General features: G+C 40.7%; 1 protein-coding gene across 4 annotated transcripts in view; it reads left to right on the plus strand.

The window, feature by feature from the left end:
- The window catches only part of eda (ectodysplasin A), a 62,384-nt gene that overhangs the window by 27,069 nt on the left and 9,450 nt on the right, over positions 1–25,865 (plus strand). For all 4 annotated transcript variants that reach the window (XM_046306255.1, XM_046306256.1, XM_046306257.1 and 1 more), the window contains exon 2: positions 12,929–13,037. In XM_046306255.1, the coding sequence (XP_046162211.1) occupies positions 12,929–13,037 (109 nt within the window). The remainder of the gene's footprint in view (positions 1–12,928; positions 13,038–25,865) is intronic.

The raw sequence follows: 25,865 nt of genomic DNA on the forward strand, positions 1-25,865 counted from the left end.
AAATATAGCTAGCTCGCTCTTCTCCTTAATTTTGAAATATTTTTTTTTAACTGCTCATCTATTGTCTTTCACCCTCTTTGATGCAACCACTCACCACATTTTGTGCAGTGCTAGCTAGCTGTAGCTTATGCTTTCAGTACTAAATTCATTATTTAATCCTTTGATTGGGTGGACAACATACTGCACAAGCTCTGATAGGTTGGAGGACATCCTCCGGAAGTTGTCATAATTGGCAGCGTAGCCTAGTGGTTAGAGCGTTGGACTAGTAACCGGAAGGTTGCGAGTTCAAACCCCTGAGCTGACAAGGTACAAATCTGTCGTTCTGCCCCTGAACAGGCAGTTAACCCACTGTTCCCAGGCCGTCATTGAAAATAAGAATATGTTCTTAACTGACTTGCCTGGTTAAATAAAGGTAAAATTAAAAAATAATAATAATAATAATTACTGTGAAAGTCTATGGAAGGGGTGAAAACCATGAGACTCCTATGTTTTGTATTGAAGTCAATGTTCCCAGAGGTAGGAGCTAGGAGGCTAGCTGTCTTCCGGCTACACCACGGGGCTAAACTACAGAGTGCTGCTGAGTGCGACCTTCATTGCGAAACAGTGTTTTAATCAATTATTTGGTAATGTGAATATATTTAGAATAGTTTTTTAATTTTTCACTATTTAGATTTTTATGAAATTCACCGAGGAGGGTGGTCCTCCCCTTGCTCCTCTGATGAGGCTCCACTGCTATGAGTCCAGTATTATCATGTTTTGCATATTCTTTCTGGTCTGGATTTTTCTGGGAGGGTTTCATGATAGAACTCTAACTACATATTTGTAATTGTCATGCCATGGACCATCACATATAGATTTCACATGTCTTTGTGCACCATAAATATGGCAACTGCTGTAGAGTACTGTGAACACAGTTTACCTAGCAGATTGTTAGTTTTACCCATCCCACTAAAAGACTATATCTGCTCGGAGAGCATGTTCTCCTGCCAATTGTTGAGACTTTAATTTAAAAAATGCTTTAAGGAACGCTCCCACTGGACACACTGGTGGAATCAACGTTGTTTCAGTGTAATTTATCAATGTATTGTGACGTGGAATCAACAGGGAAAATACATTGGATTTAAAAATTAAAAATAATAATTAACCATTACTGTTTTCATCTAATTTCAACCAAAGTTGTAAGCATTGAAATTAGGGTAAAACTTCAATTTAAATACATTGACATAACAACCTGTTTGTCAGGTTAAGACAATCTAATTTCAACATAATCATCAGAACTCTGTATACGTTGAAATTGCGTTGAAAATTCCTCATCCTATATTCAATGTATTGGGTGGTTGAAATTCTGTTGAATCATATACAAGACAATATCCAAAGATAAAAGTGTGTTATTAATACCATGCATTTGGCATCCTATTTATAGAGTTTAAGGTAACTACTTCTAAACTTCAAAAGATCCAGTCAACCATAGACGAATTAGGGTATATTGTATGTAGCTAGCTTCGTTAAAATGGTGTGCTTTGGGCAAATCAGATGTTAATAGAGCCTACATAAAGCCAACCTCACTCCGAATTGACTTTCACACACAGCTTGTTTAAGAAAAGTTAGAGTTACTTTCAACTATTCAATGTTATTTAGGTAGTCTACTCAAATGAGTATAGAAGCTGATCAATGTCTGAATATTTTGACATGATAGCTCAGCTGAAATTAAAAAGAGCTTGTTTCCAAAGCTAAGCAGCGTACATAGAGGTAGGCATCTGGATAGTAGACTTGTTCTCACTGAAGTGCATTACCCCTCTTATACCAGTAGGAGTCACTGTTCAGGCAGAAATCGTTGGGCTGTGGCTTCACATTTTATCTCAATCTACCTCTTTATTTATGTTGTCAGCATGACACTGAAACAATAATGTTGATTCAAACAAACATTTTACTATCAACATTGAAACAACGTCAAATAACATGTCTAATTAAACCTAAAATTCAACCCAATATACACTCAGTGGCCAGTTTGAGAACCATACTCAATCAGTTTATTTTTTTCACAGAAAAATGGTTCTTCTACAGACAGTGAGTCAGGTGGTCATGGCTTGCTATATAAAGCAGGCAGACAGGCATCGAGGCATTCAGTTATTGTTAGATTGAACGTTAGAATGGGAAAAACGAGTGACCTAAGCAATTTTGCGCGTGGTATGATCGCCAGTGTAACGGCTGTCATTGGTGAAAGAAGGAGAGGACCAAGGTGCAGCGTGGTACATGTTCATGATCTTTTAATTACACTGAATACTAGAACAAAAATAACAAAACAGAACAAACGAAACAGTCCTGTCTGGGACAGAGACAGAAAACAACTACCCACACCCATAGTGGGAAAGCAGGCTGCCTAAGTATGGTTCTCAATCAGAGACAACGATAACCAGCTGCCTCTGATTGACAACCATACCAGACCTAAACATAGAAACACAACACCTAGACATACAACATAGAATACCCACCCACATCACACCCTGACCAAACTAAAAATAGAAACATACAAATCAATCTACGGTCAGGGCGTGACAGTCGTTGCTAGGAGCGCCGGTTCCAGTATCTCAGAAATGGTCGGCCTCTTGGGCTTTTTACACATGACAGTGTCTAGGGTTTACAGAGAAATGTGAGACAAACAAAAAACATCCAGTTAGCTGCAGTCCTGTGGACGAAAACAGCTTGTTGATGAGAGAGATCGAAGGAGAATGGCAAGAATAGTGACATTTGGGGGGGTTAGCGTGTGCAATTTTTATTAGCCTAATAATAAAGACGTCATTTAAAAGGTAAAAATGTATTACTTACCTTTTAATGTGGCATAAACACAACCTGTCATGATTGTCATACAAATCACTTCAAAAAGTAGGCTACCGGTGCATGTTCATCCAGTCCAAAATAATTTCAGCATCCAAACTGCATGTATACTCGTGCCATTTGATGAATGGAAATAGACATCTGTTACAAAACACCAAAAAGTGTTCTTAATGACAATCAGCAATTGCCATTGATTAGGCCTACATGAATTGATACGTCTTGCTGACAAATGTATCTTTTTTGTAGCCTGAAAAGTTGGGAGACATGAAAAGGGGCTGAAACTATTCCGTTGAAAACGGGATGGTCACCCTAACACATGGTGAATTTACTAGACTCAGCTGCAATGTGTATTACCATGAACTTCAAATAGGCAGCCAGTGATGTGGTGGTAAAAAAAATAGGTTGGTAAACTCTGATTTGCCTGATGCGGCAAAAACAAATTACACTCCCTATACTTTCAATGCATTTTTTTCAGAAAAAGTTGGATAAACGGTGTTTACTTGCGTTTACCCTACACTAGGCCACCTCTGCCGGTAGCTTACCCTCTCAGCCGAGACAATTTTGCAGAAAACACAGAGAACAGGTAGCCTACAGGTAGCCTACATTCAATATAATACATTAATTGAATCAAAACATGTTTTACACTCTAGTTCATGAGTCCATAATTCAGGAGTTTAATGCTTGGAGTCTTCACAGATTGTGCAACATAAAACACTACCTTTCTTTCCTTACGTTAATTACATTTATGAGATTATTATTTGTCATTATTAAGCATTTAACAATTGAATTAGAACATTGAACTTAAACCCTTTATGGATATTGGAGATCTCTGAAAATGCACTGTAAGTGTAACTATGCCACGTAACATTTCATTACGTTTTGTCATGAAAACAGTTCTCATGTGCACACAAATCCAAAATAATGTAGGCCTATCGCATTGCAAAATCAAATGCTTTTAACCGAACATTAACCCCTTCTAACCGAAAGAGTCATCTTATAGGCTTACTGTCATTAACGTATACTTGTTGGATTGCGCATTACTGTCTAGCAGTAGGCTAGACAGTAATATATTGTCAACCATCATCAGCTGATCCAAGGAAGAAAAAAAAATATTGGTAGAAAATAATAAAGCTACATAAATGGTCTACTACTTCTGGCCACGGATGGCGCGGAGAACACCAGTACCTGCGCGCACCTGGAAAACAAAACAATGAGCCTCTGAACAGCTGACTGACAAAAGCAAATATATATATATATCAAGGATGAATGACAAACAAATGGCAAAAACGAGGAAGTACAAAGGAAAAATGCGTCAAGGAGCTCAGCTGAGGCTGAAATTCAGCACTACTAAGTGGACCAACCAGCTCTCACAGTCTCTCTCAGAATTAGACGCCCATCCATGTTTTTTTTTTATTATCAAAGTAGTTCCAAACGTCAAATTTCTAAGTGTTTAAGGTGAAGTTTAGGCATTAACTCAGAATTCTTAAGGTTAGGCATTAAACCTAACCATTACAAAAACATATTTCTATTGCTGGATTTGAACATGCAACCTTTGCCTCTGGAATCAGAGGCAGATGCTTACACCCATCCATCATCCACGTCCTCAACGCCCTAGAAAACCAAAACCTACTTGAAGGTAACAGTGCTCATTGTTGTCCCTACTGGCCGGTTTTCATGCCGTCTCCTGACGTCCTTAGACATGGATGGACGTCGAAAACTGACTTGTATCACGAGTGACCTGCCTTGAGTGGACAGCACTGAAACATAGAAATTAATGTTTTAAGCTATGACAGAGAGGTGGGTGTGTTAATTTCATATGAAAGCTTTTATTTTAATATTTACCACAGTAAAACATATTTTCCAATACATTTTAAACAAATAGGAGAATGGTTAAATTAGCATTATTTAGACACTCACTCCACCCCCACCCAATGTTGGACTTTTGTTGCATTTAGGAGTGCTACAGTGGTGTGTATTCATGGATGCCAAGGAAAATAAGGCTTCTCAAAACAATTGACCAACAAAAAAACATACAATTATTTATCTTTCGTCTCTCTGTGTTTCATAATTTTCCTTAAATTTGCAAGTGGCTGAATGTATCTCACACGAGAAAGAATTAGAGCAAGTGAAACAGCGCCCCTCTGTCTCTTTACGTGTAGGCCATCTATCTGATGCTGTCTGGTCCAAACGAGTATGACATTGTTGCCGCCAGTAGCATTGAAGGCAAGGAAACCAGTGAGCATTTGGCCTCCCTTGATAAAAAAGTGTACAAAATGAGCCAATCAGCATTAAGCTAAACTGAGCGAGTTCAACTGTGAATGGTCCTGGCGCACCAAAAAAAAGTATAATGGGAACCCAGCTTGGATTTGGCTTCACTCCTATCAAATCCCATTGTAAGCATACATCATTGACAGAAAAACTTGAATTGTTGCATCTGGTTTTGTTGTTGTCCTCTGCGGGCTAGCTAGCCAGCTGGCAAAAATTGTCCCTTTACTAAATTAGCCATGGATGGAGATAGGTATTTGGACTTGTGGTTTTACTTAATTCTCCGTATTGGCCAACGGCGATTCTGATCCAAGCATTAATTCATACATTGTTGTGCCCCTGGCATTAAAGGATGGAAGTTCAATATGTAGCTAGACGTATAAGGCTAATGTTAACTAGCTAACGTTTCCCATGAATGGAAGTTAGGCTTTTAGCCAAGTAGCCTAGGACAACAAAAAAGAAAAGTGTTTATTGTATGACAGAGTGGTGGACAGTTTCATCAACATGAAAGAGAGAAGGATGGTATTGGCATTTCTATACAAGTAGGGTGAGTCAGCATATGTTTTCTACTTGCACAAACTTGCACTCACACACACAGAAATCAGAACCATGGACAGCCACAACATATTTAGCTTTCATTGATTGGACTAAATTGTTTTTGGTATCTTTTAGTTGTCCGTGTATCTAAGTAGAGGTGATTTGATGATGTTGATATGTCAAAGTTGAAATGGTGCTGGAATAGTAGAGGCAGCTCCTGTTTTCTTTGTGACTCACGGTAACTCTCTGTTGGTCTAAATCAATAGTTGTTTTGTCGTCCGAAAATATTGGAAACATTAACTTGCCTGACCATGCTATAGGTCATGAAACTGTCTGTTACTGTCCATGCAATATGCTTTGTGGACTTCACTGGACAGAGGTTGCTATCTGGTTTTGTGAGAGAAAAAAATGTGTGGTTGAATTTTCCCCATTGATTTTACCCGCGCACTGCTACTGGGGAGCTAATGTCTCATTCAGGGGAGCTGTGCCCCACCTGAACCCCTGTAATTCGCACCCTGAGTGGACCACAAACAGGCAAATAATGGTACAGTACAACAGTTGTGTGCAGAATGGCATCTCAGAATGCACAACTCATCGGTCCTTCTTGCGGATGGGCTATTGCAGCAGACGACCACACCGGGTTCCACTCCTATCAGCTAAAAACAAGAAGAAGCGGCTCCCGTGGGCATGCGATCACCAACCAACACTGGACAATTGAGGAGTGGAAAAACATTGCTTGGTCCAATGAATCCCAGTTCCTGTTGCGTCATGCTGATGGCAGAGTCAGGATTTGGCGTAAGCAGCATGAGTCCATGGCCCCATCCTGCCTGGTGTCAACAGTACAGGCTGGTGGCGGTTGTGTAATTGTGTGGGGAATGTTTTCCTGGCACACGTTAGGTCCCTTGACACCAATTTAGCAATGTTTGAACACCACACCTTGTAGAATCCATGCCCCAAAGAACTCAGGCTGTTCTGGAGGCAAAGGGGGGTCTGACCCAGTACATGGGTGTACCTAATTAACAGCAATGAGTATAGGATGATCAAAATAATAATAATAATATGTGGAATTTTCAACACAATTTCTATGTATATAGTACATAGTTCTGATGATTATGTTGAAATTAGATTGATGTAACAACCTATTAGTCAAGTTACGTCCATTTATTTAGGTTGAAGTTTTACTCTAATTTCAATGTATACAATGCTTGTGTGATCGTTTTTAAGACCTCAAATTACTTTTCATTAATAATCTTGTCTAACAACATGTATTACTGGGCAGTGCAAATTCAAATCAAATCAAATGTTATTGGTCACAAACACATGGTTAGCAGATGTTAAAGCGAGTGTAGGGAAATGCTTGTGCTTCTAGTTCCAACAGTGCAGTAATATCTAACAAATAATCTAACAATTCCCAACAACTACCTAATACACATAAATCTCACAAGTAATCTAACAATTCCCCAACAACTACCTAATACACACAAATCTAAAGGGGTGAATGAGAATATGTACATATAAATATATGGATGAGCGATGGCCGAGCGGCATAGGCAAGGTGCAGTAGATGGTATAAAATGCAGGATATGAGTAATGTAAGATATGTAAACCTTATTAAAGTGGCATTGTTTAAAGTGACTCGTGATCCATTTATTAAAGTGTCCAGTGATCGTGTCTCAATGTGGGCAGCAGCCTCTCTGAGTTAGTGATTGCAGTTTAGCAGTCTGATGGCCTTGAAATAGAAGTTGTTTGTCAATCTCTCGGTCCCAGCTTTGATGCACCTGTACTGACCTTGCCTTCTGGATGATAGCGGTGTGAACAGGCAGTGGCTTGGGGGGGTTGTTGTCATTGATGATCTTTTTGTAGTTCCTGTGACATCGGGTGCTGTAGGTGTCATGGAGGGCAGGTAGTTTGCCCCCGGTTATGCGTTGTGAAGACCGCACCACCCTCTGGAGAGCCTTGCGGTTGAGGGTGGTGCAGTTGCCGTACCAGGCTGTGATACAGCCCAACAGGATGCTCTCAATTGTGCATCTGTAAATTTTTCTCAGGGCTTTGGGTGACAAGCCAAATTTCTTCAGCCTCCTGAGGTTGAAGAAGCGCTGTTGGGCCTTCTTCACCACATTGTCTGTGTGGGTGGACCATTTCAGTTTGTCCGTGATGTGTACGCCGAGGAACTTAAAACATTCCACCTTCTCCACTGCTGACCCTTCGATGTGGATAGGGGGGGTGCTCCCTCTGCTGTTTCCTGAAGGCCACGATAATCTCCTACGTTTTATTGAAGTTGAGTGAGAGGTTATTTTCCTGACACCACACTCCGAGTGCCCTCAACTCCTCCCTGTAGGCTGTCTCGTCGTTATTGGTGATCAAGCCCACTACTCTTATGTCATCTGCAAACTTGATGATTGAGTTGGAGGTGTGCATGGCCACACAGTTGTGGGTGAACACGGAGTACAGGAGAGGGCTGAGCACACACCCTTATGGGGCCCCAGTGTTGAGGGTCAGTGAAGTGGGTCAGTTTCCTACTTTCACCACCTGGGGGCGGCCTGTCAAAAAGTTCAGGACCCAGTTGCACAGAGAGGCGTTGAGACCCAGGGCCTCCAGCTTGATGATGAACTTGGAGGGTACTATGGTGTTGAATGCTGAGCTGTAGTCAATGAACAGCATTCTTCCATAGGTATTATTTTTGTCCAGATGGGATAGGTGCAGTGCAATGGTGATTGCGTCATATGTGGACCTGTTGGGGCGGAATGCAAACTGAAGTGGATCTATGGTGGCCGGTAAGGTTGAGGTGCTATGATCCTTGATGAGCATCTCAAAGCACTTCATGATGACATAAGTGAGTGCTTACGGGCAGTAGTCATTTAGTTCAGTTATCTTTGCCTTCTTGGGTACAGAAACAATGTTAGCCATCTTGAAGCATCTGGGGACAACAGACTGGGATAGGGAGTGATTAAATATGTCCGTAAACACACCAGCCAGCTGGTCTGCGCATGCTCTGAGGACGCGGCTAGGGATGCCGTCTGGGCCAGCAGCCTTGCAAGGGTTAACATGTTTAAAAGTTTTTCTCACGTCAGCCACTGAGGAGAGGGGTAGCGCCGACTTTGTTAGCGAGCCGCGATGGTGGCACTGTATTATCCTCAAAGCAGGCAAAGAAGGTGTTTAGTTTGTCTGGAAGCATGACATCAGTATCCGGGATGTGGTTGTATTTTGTTTTTGTAATCAGATTATTTGAAACTGAACCAGCCCTTTCTTGGAAACGTTTCCTCTTAATGAAAAGGTTGGAAGTAATATTCTCTACAAGTGGAACCCCAAGACTATATCAACAAAAATGAGCAATCGCTGTACCATCATTTTAGTAAGTTATTTGGTCTGAAACAAGACCTAAAACACCTCTGTGGCGAAACAGACTCCTGCCAATGATCTTGAATACCAAAACAATTTAGCAGTGGTATCAGAAGTGAATAACGCATTTAGAACATTGTTATATAGATGGGGTGCTTATATAATTTAGAACATTGTTATATACAGTGGGACAAAAAAAGTATTTAGTCAGCCACCAATTGTGCAAGTTCTCCCAATTAAAAAGATGAGAGAGGCCTGTAGTATTTTTTCATCATAGGTACACTTCAACTATGACAGACAAAATTAGAAAAAAATCCAGAAAATCACATTGTAGGATTTTAAAATAATTTATTTGCAAATTATTGTGGAAAATAAGTATTTGGTCAATAACAAAAGTTTATCTCAAAACTTTGTTATATACCCTTTGTTGGCAATGACAGAGGAGTGGCTTCGTAAGAAGCATTTCAAGGTCCTGGAGTGGCCCAGCCAGTCTCCAGATCTCAACCCCATAGAAAATCTTTGGAGGGAGTTGAAAGTCCGTGTTGCCCAGCAACAGCCCCAAAACATCACTGCTTTAGAGGAGATCTGCATGGAGGAATGGGCCAAAATACCAGCAACAGTGTGTGAAAACCTTGTGAAGACTTACAGAGCACGTTGACCTCTGTCATTGCCAACAAAGGGTATATAACAAAGTATTGAGATAAACTTTTGTTATTGACCAAATACTTATTTTACAATGTGATTTTCTGGATTTTTTTTCTCATTTTGTCTGTCATAGTTGAAGTGTACCTATGATGAAAATTACTACAGGCCTCTCTCATCTTTTTAAGTGGGAGAACTTGCACAATTGGTGGCTGACTAAATACTTTTTTCCCCCCACTGTAGATGGGGTGCTTATGTCATTTGAGCTGAAAGTATATATACCAGTTATCTAATAATAGTTTATTTTGTTATTTACAGTTAAGAAACTTTCTCAGAAGCAATCTTGGAGACATTACTTCTCTACATCTATCAAGTATTGAACAACTACTCCATAATAACCGTGACTCATATAGATTTATATCCAGAGTGTACTCATTGCTAATGCAACAATGACCAAAACCAGATGTACATAAGTCAAGAGAGCAATGGGAATCTGATTTGAATATTACAATTGATGAGGGCCTATGGTCGGACCTATGCCAAGATAGTGTGTCAGTGACAATCAACTCTGGATACAGACTTATACATTACACTTTCCTCCACCAACTCTACCTGACACCTCAGAGGCTACATAGATATAACCCTGAAATATCAGAAATGTGTTTCAGATGTGGAACAACAGAAGGTATTTTTTTGCATTCTACTTGGCAGTATACTATATAATTATGGAGGTCCCTTTCCCACTTGACCCTGAAATATGCCTTCTGGATAACTTTAACTTTTCTGGGTAACTTTAAATGTGAGTTTGAGGAATAACTTCAATATCAAATTTACAGAAATCGCAAGAAAATGTGTTGCATTGACATGGAAATCAAATTCCCCTCTCCAAATTCCAAGATGGCTCTCTGAAATGAATAAGTGTATTCCTATTAAGAAGATGACCTATGCTTTAAGAAATAAATTCAACTACTACTTTGTATTGCAATCCTTCCTGGACTATATGGAAATACTTCCATTGGGGTTGGTGATATGTGCTTGTAGATGATAATATTGTCTCTCCGTAATGTACTGTTTATATTGCTTTGTGTATGTGTTGGTCTCTCTTGTCTTTTGCCTTATTTAGTCATTATTAGTATTATTATTATTTTATTTTTTATTGTAATTTGTAATTGTTTTACAAATATATATATTTTGGGGGAGGGGTGGGGAGGGCTGAATATGCTTTTTTTGTAGTACTTACTCTTGCTGTGTTGTATTGTTTGGTTGTTCAATAATTGAAAAATAAAATAAAATAATTGTTATTATTTTGTCCAACAACATTGTGTTATTTTTCGCCATAGGCTGTATTTGCAGATATCTTGTTTCATTCAGTATATATTTGATTGACATGCTCAGTAATTGTCAGGATGTAGTGAACTTCTGTTGGGGTGAATCAAATGAGATTACATCATAGTGTTTGTCATCCCATACATGTTATTTTTTGGGGACTGAGGATCTCCTCTGTAATAATTGGACGGAAGCCTCTTGTTAGATTGTAAGGTACACATTTACTAAAGTAGATAGCATTTGTATCATAAAGGTGAGCAACAGCATACTGTATAAACTACATCTATTTGGTTGTTATAATACCTCAATGGAAAAGTACTTGGTGAGAGTCAAGTTGACACAAAGCTGCGGTTCAGAGGTCTTGTCTCAGGCTCTACAGACTATAATGAGTGCCTGTCAGGGTAACTAAAGTTTTGGCTGTCCTCTCCCTTTACGGGCTGGCTGGGATATCAAAGGCCCCGCTGATAAACAAAATAAACTCCCAGCACTGCTTTCACCCTTTATTGTCCTGCCCGGTTTTAATGTTGGCCAGGTGCAGAGTTAAGCACAAACTCTAGCATTTTTAAGCCGGCATGCAGCGAGCAAAGCATCCACAGAAGCATGCCTGTTGTTGGTATCACTCAGCTACAGTATGACCGTACATCCTCAGTACTGCTGAATAAATCCATTGTTGTTACATTGTATTTGAGGTACAAGGAATGTAGTCCATTGGTTACAGTTCTCGTGTAACATTCCTGTCCTGAACTCCAATGTTTTAGAGTAAAGTATGTCATGTAGATAATAAGTACCCTGATATCAGTGCAATATCCATATAGAACTGAGACTACTCTATAAACGCTGACACGCGTATACCAGCATATGAGACTCACCTCTGAAGATTTTAATGATAGTTGGTGGAAGTGGACTATCACCCCAAAGGAATGCAGAGGGGCCATAAAATGAAACTTTTGGCTGGGAGTCATGTGACGGATGGGTAATGCTCATTGTTCACGTTTGGCAAGCCCTAGTCTCTCTTGCACATTTTCCGATAATTTTACAGGTACGTTATTGCCTTAATCAGCGTCACTCATTTATGTAGGGCTTTTGAAACAGTAGTTTGAAGATACTTTATGGAATACGGAACTAGTGAAAATGAGCTATTAGTGTCCTGTAATGTATTGGGGCAAAACTCCCTATAACTGTTCACCCAGACTTTATATAAGCAGGCTAACACAATCTTGTGGAATGCAGACAATCCACGTTTAAACCCAGTCAAGAGTAACATTTATTTTCCTGCCCTAAGGTTATTGGTGAACTTTTGGAATTGATGGCTGCTGCTTTCTATTGTCATAAAATGTGCTATTTTCAATGAGTAATCAATACCACATCTCAAGTAGGATCCTCGGCAACGAGCGGCCTGCTCTGCCAAGGGCAGCGTTATGAGCTCAACATAGGATTGTCTACTATCCAACAGACAGAGACTGCCTGGGTTTGGTTTTCTGCATCTTGTACCCAAGCCTAATGCCTTCCGTCAATGGAATCATGTTTTCACATGGTTTCCCCTGGAGTTGGGCATGCATCTGAAATGTTGATCTCTTGCACACTTTCTCCCTCTCCCATTCTTCCTATCCCCTCTTCTTAGTATCTGTGGAGAGGAACTCTGCTTATCGCGTTGCAGTTTGGTCTAATTTATGTTCCATAAGTGCAGGTCTCATAAATACTCAAAGTGAACAAAGCCAAGTAATTCAAACCTGTGTCAACAAACACCAAAAAACAGACAAATCTAATCCGTCCTGATTTTAAATATAAATTGAAAGAACAAAAACTTTTACTTCTTTTGCACACATTGCCTGTGAATGAATGTTATGAGATAATATGAACACATTTCGTATATTTTATGCAAGTTCCCATGACTTGCTAGTTGAAATGATAAAGACTCCAATGCAAACAACAGTTCTATTTCAATTGTATAACACTTTTCCTTGTATCCTTCACTGACCAACAGAATAGGTTGCCTCTGGGGAACAGTGACAAAAGCTCTCACCTCAAAGAAGACAGAGACAATGCTGTCCATCGCACCAAAAGGAGCCAGCAGAATAAACGACTTGATTCAGGTATGGATTCTTTCTAGGAACAACAATTTCATTACATTCAAAGAATGCCTTAAACTTTCATGTTCTAATTTGTTAAATGACTGGACGGATGGGTATACATCAAGTTTTACCTCCAGGTAAAAGACTCAGGACAGCAGGGATAGAGCAGGCCTGAACCCAGTATGCTGTATGGTTCATGGTGGGCAGTGGTATAGTGGAAACTATACGCAGGTATACACCGTAACCCTGTTTCTTTTCAGTGTACATTGCGTATATTCAGTTCTTAATCCCCACTGATGCGTATCAAAGGAGTGTAGTGGAATTATAAACCGTATCAATTAATAAGGCTGATGAAATATAGCATAATGTTTAGCTTAAAATGTTGATAAACTATTATTTCTTCACATTTTAAGCGCAGCAAGGAATGTGCACACAGTGGTAGGCCTAAAAGAGAATTCACTAGAACATGTTTTCTAGCCAACCTAATTCATTTAAATTTCCTAAATCATAGATTAAGTACACGTTTAAATGTCACATGATAAGAACAACCATCTATCAAAACGAGTCAATGGCTAGCTAACAGTCTAGTCTACTGACAAGCTAGCTAACTAGCTGTTTAGCTGGCTAGCATACCCACAAACTCATTTTAATCATATTAACCAGCTAGCTAGCATATTTTATTGTCAAACTGTTAAATTAGTAGCCAGCCAGTTTCAAGTGATGTTAAATAACAATATAAGTCTTCTACAAACTTTGAGGGTGGTTTTCTTGAAATAGTTCATCAGGGAGACCTCCGTTGTAACTAGCTATGCTGCGCTCTATTGGAACAGTTAATACTCAAATTATACATTGTTTTGAAGCTTAAAATTTCCTCTTTCCAACAGTGTATATAACTTCAAATGTGTTTAGGGGTCAATGTGACTGATTATGATAGAACAAGCCACATATGACTAGCATAATGCCTTTGACCTAGACATTGAAAGAAAGTTGATTTGAAAGCCAAGAGAACAGGAGACTGCATATGAGGAACTGTTTATAAATATTTATTTCAATGTTCAGTTTTTGGTGTGGCTATTTTGAACAAAGGTAAGACATGCCTCATAATATGAAGTCAAATATCCAGGTTTCAAACAATTAAGGAACAGGAAAAATATAGTGATGCTAATGATCGGCCTATCGTCTTCTGGTAGCCTAGATGGAAAGGCTTTCCCAAAATCCTTCTCAATTAAATGTAAACTAGCTATAAAGTAGCCTATGCCTACCTGGCAGAAAGATATCCTGATTATTTGCATCAATCCAGTGGACATTGGTTTTGCAAACTCCATCTCATGTGCAATACAGAAACACCACTAACCATCAACAGTGCTAGTGCCTGTGCACTTGAATTAAAGGGTAACTACACTCAATAATCTACATTTCCTAATTTGGACTTAGAATATCCAATTATTTTGCTTTTCTAATTTTTTTAAATGGTGAGAGCGAAAACCTGAAAACATTTGGAAAAAATCTGAAACCTATGAATTTCTGACACAGTTGACAGCTTAATTTATGTATTTCAATAGTAGACCTACTATACCAAGATGAGTGAGAGACAATACGGTAGGATTTTACAGTGAGGAGGCAACAGCAGTTCTTTACTTTTCTTTCCCGGGTGAGGCTTTTACTAGCAAACAGGAAAATAAGCCACCAAAAACTTTACAATTATTTACAAAAGAAAGTAGCAAAGATGGAAGTTGCAACAGGAACATAAACTGGGGATAACTCCCAAAACAGTTGCACTCAAACAATTCCGACCTTAATAATACCCGTCCACAACCAGTCCCTTGCCTGGCCTAGACAGAAATTACAAGGCTAAAATAGTATTAACCAATTATTAACCAATCATCAAGTATCAATTTCAATATGGACCAAACCATTATTAACCAATCAACAATTTGCATTTTTATTTTTTTATTTCACCTTTATTTAACCAGGTAAGCTAGTTGAGAACAAGTTCCCATTTACAACTGCGACCTGGCCAAGATAAATCAAAGCAGTGCGACACAAACAACAACACAGAGGTACACAAGGAATAAACAAGCGTACAGTCAATAACACAATAGAAAAAAAGGAAGTCTTTATACAATGTATGCAAATGGCTTGAGGAGGTAAGGCAATAAATAGGCCATAGTAGCTAGGTAATTACAGTTTAGCAAATTAACACTGGAGTGATAAATGAGCTGATGATGATGTGCAAGTAGAAATACTGGTGTGCAAATACTGGTGTGCAGAAAAGTAAATAAAAACAATATGGGGATGAGGTAGGTAGATTGGGTGGGCTATTGACAGATGGGCTATGTACAGCTGCAGCGATCGGTTAGCTTCTCAGATAGCTGATGTTTAAAGTTAGTGAGGGAAATATAAGTCTCCAGCTTCAGTGATTTTTGCAATTCATTCCAGTCATTGGCAGCAGAAATCTGGAAGGAAAGGCGGCCAAAGAGGTGTTGGCTTTGGGGACGACCAGTGAGATATACCTGCTGGAACGCATGCTACGGGTGGGTGTTGTTATTGTGACCAGTGAGCTTACCTAGCATAGACTTATAGATGAACTGGAGCCAGTGGGTCTGGCGACGAATATGTAGCGAGGGCCAGCCGACTTGAGCATACAGGTCGCAGTGGTGGGTGGTATAAGGGGCTTTGGTGACAAAACGGATGGCACTGTGATAGACTGAATCCAGATTGTTGAGTAGAGTATTGGAAGCTATTTTGTAAATGACATCGCCGAAGTTGAGGATCGGTAGGATAGTCAGTTTTACGTGGGTATGTTTGGCGGCGTGAGTGAAGGAGGCTTTGTTGCGAAGTAGTTGGTGAACCAGGCGAGGCAGTCATTTGAGAAACCAAGGCTGTTGAGTCTGCCGATAAGGATAATGTGATTGACAGAGTCGAAAGCCTTGGCCCCGGATGCATGTCGAAAGCATGTTCAAATACAGGCATGAATTAACAATAAACATATTCTGACAATAATCAATATATTACTAAATATATTCACACTTCAGTCAATGGTGTAGGACCCTGCATAAAGCAGGGTAACATTTGTCCTCCCTTCGAATTCAACCACATTACAGATCTCAGTAACACAGGATAAGTAGCGCTCCTGAACACAGCTGTGTTTGACACACCTCCTGATGCAGCAGGAACAAAGGATTCACCTCTTCATTCGACGAGGATTACCGGTATGTTTGCAAACCATTTTTTACCTTTAACCTAGCGATTACATCACCAAAACATGTGCACTTGAAGCATACTAAGACTGAGTAACACAGCACTACAAACAAATGGCTGGCGCATCCAAAACCAAATGAATGTTGGCATTTCTCTCTCATTACAGGCGAACATCGGCAGTACTGAAGGACATGGCTAAACACATATTACATTCAATAAATTCATGTGCATTCTCATAAACCCTTAAAGTGTTTCAAATGTCTGGTTACTTATATAAGGCATGTCTTTGGGTTGTGAAAGAGATTATTTGGACGATCATCACAATTGGGTTTATCATTTTAGGTCATTCAGAGTACATGTCACTGTTTGTCCTGTTTAAAAAATTACACAGGGCGCCTTTCCTTCACTGGGCGGGACGTTTAGTTGCATTTACAGAGGCTGGATCTATGCACTTTGGGAGGGAGACGCTGTTCCCCACTTCTATGTTGTTGGTATAAAACCAGAATATAAGTAATTACATTTTTGCGGCTGTTCTCCTGATTTCTTGGTTTGAAAGGAGCGAGCACTGGATTTCTGATGTGGTATTCAGTTCAAAGCCTGACATGCATTGCATTGGAACATTTACAATGCAGTAATTTGTTTGGGCGCTCTGTCATTAGAGGGTTTAAGTCTCTCTCTCTCTCTCCCTCGCTCTCTCTTTCCATTGTGGGCTACTGCTGCTGCTTAGATATCAGTTGAAGTGAGTCTACATATTTCAGCTTCACACAATAAGGTTGGTATGATCCTGCCAGAATCAGGATCTGGTGAGGCATTGTTCCTTTCCTCGGATTACCTCCAGTCAGGGGAGGCTGAGGAGATGATTGACATGTGTTTTGGGCGCTGCTGCTTTCTGCCCTGAGGATATATTTACATGTAAATATGGTGCAGGTCCAGTGTTTTCATTGGAGAGGTACTGTAGGGAAGAAGTAGTGCTGTGATCCCAGCTGGAGAGCTGCTCTTTTGGCTTAAAGGAAAGATTCACCCATTTGGAATGTTACTGGTTTTTTTTCTTATCTCTGAGATAAAATATGCATATAAGAGATGCACAAAAACTACACTGAACAAAAAATATAAATGCAACATGTAAGGGTCCCATGTTTCATGAGCTGAAATAAAAAATCCCACAAATGTTCCATAGGCACCAAAAGCTTATTTCTCTCAAATTGTGTGCACAAATTTGTTTTACATTACAAATAGTGAATATTTCTCCTTTGAAAAAGATAATCCAATCACCTGATAGATGTGGCATATCAAGAAGCTGATTAAACAGCATGATCCTTACACAGGTGCACCACTTTAAAATGTGCAGTTTTGTCACACAACACAATGCCACGGAGATGTCTCAAGTTTTGAGGGAGCATGCAATTGGCATGCTGACTGCAGGAATGTCCTCCAGAGCTGTTTCCAGATAATTTAATGTTAATTTCTTACCATATGCTGCCTCCAATGTTGTTTTAGAGAATTTGGCAGTACGTCCAACTGGCCTCACAACTACAGACCACGTGTAACCACACCAGCCTAGGCCCTCCACATCCGGCTTCTTCACCTGTGGGATCATATATCTTTGACATTCTTGCATGTTGTGATTATATTTTTGTTCAGTGTATATATAACATAAAAATGGGTGACTCTTTCCTTTAATGCTGAGGATCTCCTCTGATGGTCACTGATGAGGTGTCAGTCACCAAGAACAATTAGGAAATAGGATATTAGGAGTTAGAAAGTAGTATGTTAGATTGGTGCCAGGAAAGGTTTCCACTGGTGATAAAGATCCACACAAGCACAAAGGTGCTGCATGCCATATGAAGTGTGCCAGAGCACAGAGTATTGCAAGAGAGGTGTTGGCAGAGCCCAGAAATTACCAGGTCTTTGGCTGCCTCAGAAATGCCTGCCTGGTTTTGAACTACCCGCATTCCCAAGATCAGCATTGAAGAGTGACTCCCCTACAAACATCCAAAGAAAAGTATTGGAAAGGGTACAGGTACTATATGGAAGGAAAGGCCTCTCCAAAAGAGCCCCCTAAAGAATGTGACAAGAATAGGCAATATGGAGGGCAACAGCAACTGCAAATGTATATTTTCACTGGACTGAAAATACACTAGACGGTTCGTGTATGATCACACTGCTCAGGCTTAGGGCACTTCCGCCTGCCTTAGAACCAGGCGATACGCTTCTGCGGTGAACAAACCTTCTGTGACACCTTATCTGTTTTGATCTCTACCACCTTGGGTTTAGGAGACAATGTAGGAGGAAGGGAGGGATCCTACTCCTTCTGTACTTCCTCCCTGGGGAGATTTAACAATGTATTGAGGGTGGCTTTAATCTTCACAAGCACAAAATGATTGTGATTTTTCACCTGTCAAAGAGTACGGGGTCAGTGTTGTAACCGGTAGAAGTGGGATCGCTGTGAGACATGCCCTGACACAGACGACTGCTGCTGTTGAAAGGATGAGCTTTATGTTCACCTGTCATGAAGTTCCTCCTTCTTATCACCTACATGTGTCACTGAATTTATTCACAGAGATGTGTTCACACCGCAAAACCCATCTGTCTTTGCTTCACACTCGAATCTAATCCAGTTGAACAGAATTTTTATTCCAAGGTATTTATTCATTCTTTCTGGAGTGTAGAGTTTGTGGTTGCATTGGAAATGGATTGTGAGAGTGAGTCATGAAAGCCTTGTCCTTGTATGCTCTGTGTGCCATAGTGTAAACTGGAACACTCAGCATGGGGACTATCAGAATGACATATGTATACATACATATGTGAGTCTTCAGAGTTTGTTAGCCCTACATATGCTTCGTACACCGGATATGCCTCTTCTCTGTCTCACTGCAAAATGGATTTGTCAGTTTTATAGGGGATATCTTTCAACACGGACAGGTACAGAGTTTCATGGATCTGAGGCTTATTATGTCAAATAATTCTTTGTCTGTTTTGGTGCAGTCATAGTTCTACTGTTATATGGAAGAATGGTACCGGAGGGGATGGCTGCCGTTTTACGGGCTCTTTAACCAATTGTGCTATTTTGTGTGTTTTTTCACATTGTTTCTCATTTATTTTGTACATAATGTTGACACTACCGTCTCTTATGACCGAAAAGAGCTTCTGGTTATCAGAACAGAGATTACTCACCTCGAACTGGACAAATATTTTTTATTTAAGGAGATGGACACAAAGGATACAATGTTGCTCTCAGACAAGACCCAAATCCTTTTCATTAGCATGAAGAAAATAATGAAATACAGGGGGCGGAGATCAGGGTGCCTTGTGAGAATTTGTCAGTGAGTGTTTAACCCGCCTCTAGTATCCATTCTATTAGCCAACGTGCAATCACTGGATGAGCTCAGTTCAAGACTATCCTACCAACGAGACATCACCGAGTCGTGGCTGAACGACGACATGGATAATATACATTTGCTTGGTTTTCCGTGCATCGGCAGGACAGAACAGCTACGTCTGGTAAAACAAGGGGTGGGGGTGTGTGTCTGTTTGTCAATAACAGCTGGTGCGCTTTATTTAACTAGGCAATTCAGTTAAGAACAAATTCTTATTTACAATGACAGCTTACCCTGGCCAAACCCAAACCTAGACGAAGCTGGGCCAATTGTGCGCTGCCCTATGGGACTCCCATTCACGGCCGGTTGTGATACAGCCTGGAATCGAACCAGGATCTGTAGTGACGCCTCTAGCATAGAGACGCAGTGACTTAGACTGCTGAACCACTCAGGGGCCCTATTAAAGTAGTCTCGAGGTATTGCTCACCTGAGGTAGAGTACCTCATGATAAGCTGTAGACCACACTATCTTCCAAAAGAGTTTACATCTATATTTTTCGTAGCCTTCTATTTACCACAACAAACTGACTCTGGCACACTGACCGCACTCAACGAGCTGTATAAGGCCATAAGCAAACAACAAAATGTTCATCCAGATGTGGCACTCATAGTGGCCGGGGACTTCAATGCAGGCAAACTTAAATCTGTTTTACCTCATTTCTACCAGCATATCACATGTGCAACCAAAGGAGAAAAAATCTAGACCACCTTTAATCGACACATAAAGACACGTCCAAAGCTCTCTCTCGCCCTCTATTTTTTTTAAATTGACCATAATTCTATCCTCCTGATTCCTCCTTACAAGTACAATCTTAAGCAGGACGTATCAGTGTCTCTCTCAATACGGAAGTGTTCAGATGACGTGGATGAAACGCTACAGGACTGTTTTGCTAGCTCAGATGAGAATATGTTCCGGGATTCATCCAATGGCATTGAGGAGCATACCACCTCAGTCACTGGCTTCATCAATAAGTGCGTCGACGACTTCGTCCCCACAGTGACCGTATGTACATATCCCAAACAGAAGCCATGGATTACAGGCAACATCCGCATCGCGCTAAAGGCTAGACACTACTCCGGCCGCTTATAAGAAATCCCGCTATGCCCTCAGACAAACCATCAAACAGGCAAAGCGTCTGTTAAGAACTAAGATTGAATCCTACTACACCGGCTTTGACGCTCATCGGATGTGACAGGGCTTACAAACCCAGCTGCGAGCTGCCCAGTTACGCAGGCCTACCAGATGGGTTAAATGCCTTTATGCTCACTTTGAGGCAAGCAACACTGAATCATGCACAAGAGCACCAGCTGTTCTGGAAGACTATGTGATCACACTCTCCGTAGCTGATGTGAGCAAGACCTTTAAAGAGGTCAACATTCACAAGGCTGCGGGGCCAGACGGATTACCAGGACTTGTACTCAGAGCATGGGTGGACCAACTGGCAAGTGTCTGACATTTTCAACCTCTCCCTGACCGAGTCTGTAATACCTACATGTTTCAAGCAGACCACCACAGTCCCTGTGCCCAAGAAAGTGAATGTAACCTGTCTAAATGACTACCACCCCATAGCCCTCACATTGGTAGCCATGAAGTGCTTTGAAAGGCTGGTCATGGCTCAAATCAACACAATCTTCCTGGAAACCCTAGACCCACTCCAATTCGCATACTGCCCCAACAGATCCACAGATGATGCAATCTCAATTGCACTCCACACTGGCCTTTCCCACCTGGACAAAAGGAGCACCTATGTGAGAATGCTGTTCATTGACCACAGCTCAGCATTCAACACCATAGTGCCCACAAAGCTCAACATTAAGCTAAGGACCCTGGGACTAAACACCTCCCTCTGCAACTGGCAACAACACATCTGCCACACTGATCCTCAACACGGGGGCCCTTCAGGGGTGCGTGCTTAGTCCCCTCCTTTCTCCCTTTTCACCCACAACTGTGTAATCAAGCACAACTCCAACACCATCATTAAGTTTGCTGACGACACAACGGTGGTAGGCCTGATCACCGACAATGATGAGACAGCCTATAGGGAGGTCAGAGACTGACAATAACCTCTCCCTCAACCTGAGCAAGACAAAGGAAATGATCGTGGACTACATGAAAATGAAGGCCGAACACGCCCCCATTCACACCGACTGGGCTGTAGTGGAGCGGGTTGGGAGTTCTAAGTTCCTTGGTGTCCACATCACCAACAAACTATCATGGTCCAAAAACACCTAATAAAGTTGTGAAGAGGGCACGCCTTTTCCCCCTCGGGAGACTGAAAAGATTTGGCTTGGATGCCCAGATCCTCATAATCTTCATAGCATCCTGACCTGTTGCATCACCGCCTGGTATGGCAATTGCTCAGCATCCGACTATAATGCGCTACAGGGGGTAGTGCATGCAGCCCAGTACATCACTGGGGTCAAGCGTCCTGCCATCCAAGACCTATATTTTATTTATTTTATTGAAACTTCATTTAACTAGGCAAGCCAGTTAAGAACAAATTCTTATTTACAATGACGGCCTACCCCGGGCGACGCTGGGCCTATTGTGCGCAGCCCTATGAGACTTCCAATCATGGCCGGATGTGATGCAGCCTGGAGTATACTAGGTGGTGTCAGATATAGGCCCAAAAGCCATAGACTGTTGTCTCTGTTACCGCACGTCAAGCAGTACCGGAGCACTAAGTCTAGGTCCAAAAGGCTCCTTAACAGCTTCTACTCCCAAGCCATAAGACTGCTGCACATACAATATATCATGTGCGGAGTACATATCATACCTCACAAATCCACAAAGGTCAATTACAAAGACATATCTTTAAAAGTATTCAAGGAACTAAGGCAGTGTCATTTGTGTTATTGACTTGTTAATTGTTTACTCCATGTGTAACTCTGTGTTGTCTGTTCACACTGCTATGCTTTATCTTGGCCAGGTCGCAGTTGCAAATGTGAACTTGTTCTCAACTAGCCTACCTGGTTAAATAAAGGTGAAATTTAAATTTTAAAAATCAATACTGCTTGGTAATGGGTCGCAACTGATCCGGCCTCCTACTGTGAGACTTGTTCAAATTGCAACAATGAAGCTGCTGGCTAACTTCACTCTTTTTAAATCAAATTAGCCAGAGAGACGACAGATTGGCCAATTGGCTCATCTTCTTATTACCCCCACCCATCCTCTCTCTGCTTGTGTTAGGTTCCCCTGGGCCACTCCACTTCTCAGACAGCATAACATGACAAGGCCTTTGGCAGGACTGGGAGCACCAGCTCACTGGATTATATAATTATGTTTTTCCCCTTCAAGTGGAGCAGGAGAGAGGAGAGCAAATTTTCAGATGTGACCATTGGCTTACTCATTTTCTAGAATAACAGCTGTTTGTTTTTATAATTCAATTTGATTTAAACATTTCTTGTCCATTACTTTTAAAGACCAAGCAGCCCCGGTCTAAAGATCTTTCCAAATTAGCTAAAAAGACAAATGATGTTATCGAACAAGCTGAGTATGGTTGAATTAGCAAATGGATATGTGAGTTTAGCTCGACATTACAAGCTTATTCAATTAAGGCTGAGCTTTAAAGCAAATAGCGACATTCTCAGGCCTCAGGAATGCATGTTAACAATTTCCCCCACCTGCTTCTTGGCAGGTCTGTCCTTTTATTTTGATTAAAAGAAAAAAAGACCATGTATTATAATCCCCTGCCATGAATCACAGTCTGCGCTCAGGGGTTAGAGCTGCACTGTGCAGGACCGATGCAGTATGAGGTTACACAAAGCAGATCCTATTCCATTTGGACAACTGGTGAGGGCTTCTTGACAGTCAGATATTTTAGGTTTGCGTTGTGCCTTTTTTATTCGATTTTTTGGGGGAATAGGCATGTTGCCATGTGGTAGTACATGTATGTACTTTCAGTTAGTACAGAAGAAACAAAGCAGAAATATTTTCTCAAAGTTCTAGCCATTACAAGATATTAAGTATCCTTGTTTTAAATCAGGCTATTTTGCAGAAGTGGCTTTGAGCAGGAATGAACACTCCCAACCCGAAGTGTTTGACACACTAAGTGTTTTCACACATTGACTCCCTCTATGTTCTCCGTTTGATCGCCATAATATCTGGATTCTGTTCCCTCACTGCTAGATTTCAATTCACTAATGACAAAGTGATTGAATGACAGAGAGACTGGTATGTATCTATAATTGAATGTATTGCAATTTGTTTGTTTAACACATGCTAACAAACATCATGGCTAAGTATGCTTTCGGCAGTATGACTTGATGTCTGACATATGCCAGACTGCGCACAGTGCTATGTAGAACAGTGTTTGTCACATGTATCCAAAATAACAGAGGTTACCCCAGTGCAAATGTTTTGTATTGATTCCAAATGGTAGACCGACCGAGGGACCATCTGTAATCCTTTGACTGTTAACAGTTAACACTAAAGTGTGGGATACAACAGAGTCCTCAGCTGTTGAGCCATGACTGGATGTGTTAATGATGGAAGTATATCAGCTGGCCCTGGGAGAGGACTTAAAAGAGCCCTCTGCACTATCAAGCCAAAGGAGCTGGTACTGAAGCATTTGCCAAAATAATAATTTCTCTTTCATGTCAGATGCACTTTGCCTTCATAAATATGCAGTTTGCCTTTGCAAGCCATTTCACAGCAGATGTGTTTTTGTAGTACGTGTTGTGAAAATGTGTTTTCAATGTTGGTCCTCTTTGATGCTAATTTGTTCCATTCATTAAAGCATTGCACCACTTTTTTGTTACAATCTGTTTATAGATGGAATATGGGGGATTCTTTTCAGAAATCAATTATCATGAGTGTACGGCTGTTAGAGCTGTGTCACACTGGTGACAGCCTTGTTCTCTCTTGTTGTTGTTCTGTTCCCCTGCCTCTCCATAAAACATTTACCAGTATTTATTAACCATATCCCCAACCATTAAATTCCTGGTGCACCTTTGGAGGCTGTGCTGAGTCATGTGCCTAAGTGGGGACACCTCTTGTAAAAACAGCTGAGTAATGAGCTGTGTGTGTGTGTGTGTGTGTGTGTGTGTGTGTGTGTGTGTGTGTGTGTGTGTGTGTGTGTGTGTGTGTGTGTGTGTGTGTGTGTGTGTGTGTGTGTGTGTGTGTGTGTGTGTGTGTGTGTGTGTGTGTGTGTGTGTGTGTGTGTGTGTGTGAAAATATCTGGTGTATCTGGTGTATGTGAAAATAATATATATATATATATATTTTTTTTTTTTGTCATCATGTTCTTATTTTCACTCAACAAGAATATGCTTGTTGCTGGGGAAAATGTATGATGGAGAAATGACCACGGTTTCCCCATCAACATGTACCTCTCATCTATTGTCAAGGCAGGCAGGGTGTGTCCAAGGCTGTGGACATGCTGGCCTTTGGTGCCAACATTTTGTGACTGACAACCTGAACATAAAACATACTTATGGCTGCAGAGTAGAAGGGCTTAAGCATTACCGTAACTATCTATCTACTGGTAACAAAGCTGTCCATGTTGACGGATACAGTACGGCCATGAGAGTAAGCAGACACACTTGGGATGGAGGGGAGAGTGTGTTTAAATGTTTGTTATATCTGTACAAATCTCTTGTCAAACTGGATTTGTTCAAGGCGCAATGTCATCATAACTATCTTAGACAAGTGTTTATTCGGTTAAGTCCGAAATGGAGACTTCAATGATTCTGTCTCACTCTCCAACCACTGCATGTTTCATCCAAACAGAGCAAAGGAGTGTTAACTCATATATTATACACACATTACAATGTGTAAATACACAGAACTCCTCAGTAAAAAGATCAATAATTTTGTTATTTTTCACATATGGACATGGATGCTTTGGTAATTATATAAAAATACAAAGTACAAATAAGTCTTATTCTTTTCTAATCTTTTGAATCTTATATCTGATTGATGATTAAGCGACATGGGGTTTGTTTTCCAAACTATATGTATGCAGAGAGTTTGCTGAAGGCATTTTGATCTATTACAGATGTGAGATCTTAATTTGAGCCAGATTGCTACAGCAAAAAAATAATCTTGCAGCAACAGGAAATGTGAAATATTATGTGTATTATAATGAATTGACATTTTTCTTAGGGGTTGATACATTTTGCGTTAGGTCAAATCAAGTATGACATTTTAAAGTGGAAATTACAAACTTAAGAAGCCTTCCGCAACAAAAGAGTGATCAAATTTGCGCCGCAAATCTTACATCTAGCTTGCAAGTCTTACATCTAGGATCTTACATCTAGCTTTCAATTCT

The sequence above is a fragment of the Oncorhynchus gorbuscha genome, linkage group LG16 (assembly GCF_021184085.1).
Source record: "Oncorhynchus gorbuscha isolate QuinsamMale2020 ecotype Even-year linkage group LG16, OgorEven_v1.0, whole genome shotgun sequence".
Classification (NCBI taxonomy): Eukaryota; Metazoa; Chordata; class Actinopteri; order Salmoniformes; family Salmonidae; genus Oncorhynchus; species Oncorhynchus gorbuscha.